Source organism: Microtus ochrogaster, linkage group LG8 (genome assembly GCF_000317375.1).
Source record: "Microtus ochrogaster isolate Prairie Vole_2 linkage group LG8, MicOch1.0, whole genome shotgun sequence".
NCBI lineage: Eukaryota > Metazoa > Chordata > Mammalia > Rodentia > Cricetidae > Microtus > Microtus ochrogaster.
In genome coordinates, this window is record NC_022033.1 from 23,574,448 (window position 1) to 23,576,139 (window position 1,692).

Here is a 1,692-nt window from a genome sequence, read left to right on the forward strand (position 1 = left end):
AAAGGCGTGCGCCACCACCTCTTGCTTCACCTCTGCTTTCAAGGTGATAGGAGCCTCAGTTCACAGGTGAGGGGGTGGGAGTCCCATGTTCACAGGTGAGGGGGTGGGAGTCCCATGTTCACAGGTGAGGGGGTGGGAGTCCCATGTTCACAGGTGAGGGGGTGGGAGCCCCATGTTCACAGGTGAGGACAGGCGAGTGAGGTTCAGTATTGAGGACAGGAAGAGGGATTCAGGGGAAAGGAGCCAGTACAGAAGGAAAAGACAGAGGGGCAGGCCAGAGATGGGGACAGCGGTGCATAGGGCGCCCACCTGAGTGGATGTGGGCATGCAGCTTGAGGTAGTGCTCCTTCCGGAAGAACTTCTTACAGATCTGGCACCTGAACCGGCCACCACTGCCATGGGTGGGTAAGTGACGTCGCAGGTAGCGCTCGCAGGGGAAGACCTGGAGAAAGACAGGATCGTGGCAGGTCAGGTTCCAGGACCCCTTCTCTCACTACCTTCCACCTTCTGAGCTCAGGGAACCTGGGTTGAGCTTCTTGGAAACATCATCCTACCTGCCCACAGGGCTGGAGGCCAGAGGGTCAGACCCAGTCCTGCAGACTGCTTGGCTCTCTAAGCACTCCTGAGCCCAGCCAAAGCACAGTCCCTCTGAGCTGCCACCCAGGCTGCTGCTGCTCTTCCTACACAAAGGCCATTCTTTCTTAGTCTCATAAACTCCTATTCAACCCTCAAGACCCACATCAGGCGTCAGCACTCTCGGCAAAGTCTTCTTTGCAGATGCCATGTTAGACAACCTGAATTCTGTCACTGAATGATCATCCACGTCTTTGTTGTTGTGAGACGGGGTTTCTCTGTGCAGCTCTGCCTGTCCTGGAACTCACTCTGTAGACCAGGCTGGCCTCCAACCCACAGAGATCTGCCTGCCTCTGCCTCCTGAGTGCTGGGATTAGAGGCCTGCACCAGCGCACCTGGCTAGTCGAAGCCTTCACGCAGGGCACTGTCCCTCTCAGAGCCTCCTGTGAAGAAGATTCTGCAATACCTACCTTCTGGCAGTGTGGACAGGGGAAGCTGTGAGTGGCCGTCTGTACATGGTGCTCCAAGGCCTCAGGAGTGGAGTATTTATTGACACACTTGACACACCTAAGTGGGAAGGAAGAGTGAGATGGGCTCTAGCAAGTATGGAGACTTCCCTTGCTTCCCCAAAACCAACTTCAGGAGGTAAAATCCTACATGAAATTCACTCTCAAATGCATGCCCTCTGCTCCGACATTCCCCACCCTCAGCTGAGCTGCTGAGACAGGTGTAGGAGTGAGGTGGGATGCCCCTCTGTGTGCTGTGAAAATGTCTACTACCATTGGTTAAAAAAGATGCTGATTTGGCCAATAGCTAGGCAGAATAGAGCCAGGTGGAAAATCCAAGCAAAGACAAAGGGGGAAAAAAAGGTAGAGTTAGGGAGACAAGAAACAAGATAAGAGAAAGCAAGCCATGAGCCTTGTGGTAAAATATAGACTAATAGAAATGAGTTAAGTTGTAAGAGCCAGTTAATAATAAGCCTGAGAGCCAGGCGGTGGTGGCACATGCCTCTAATCCCAGCACTTGGAGGCACAGGCAGACGGATCTCTGTGAGTTTGAGGCCAGCCTGGTCTACAAGAGCTAGTTCCAGGACAGGCTCCAAAGCTAAAGATAAACCCT

At 53.4% G+C, this 1,692-nt stretch overlaps 1 protein-coding gene across 3 annotated transcripts in view; it reads right to left on the bottom strand.

Moving 5' to 3' along the window:
* Znf341 (zinc finger protein 341) overlaps window positions 1–1,692 on the bottom strand; it is a 41,681-nt gene that overhangs the window by 4,905 nt on the left and 35,084 nt on the right. For all 3 annotated transcript variants that reach the window (XM_026787260.1, XM_005363095.3, XM_013352088.2), the window contains 2 exons: window positions 1,044–1,140; window positions 310–442 (listed from right to left, as the gene is read on the bottom strand). In XM_026787260.1, the coding sequence (XP_026643061.1) occupies window positions 310–442; window positions 1,044–1,140 (230 nt within the window). The remainder of the gene's footprint in view (window positions 1–309; window positions 443–1,043; window positions 1,141–1,692) is intronic.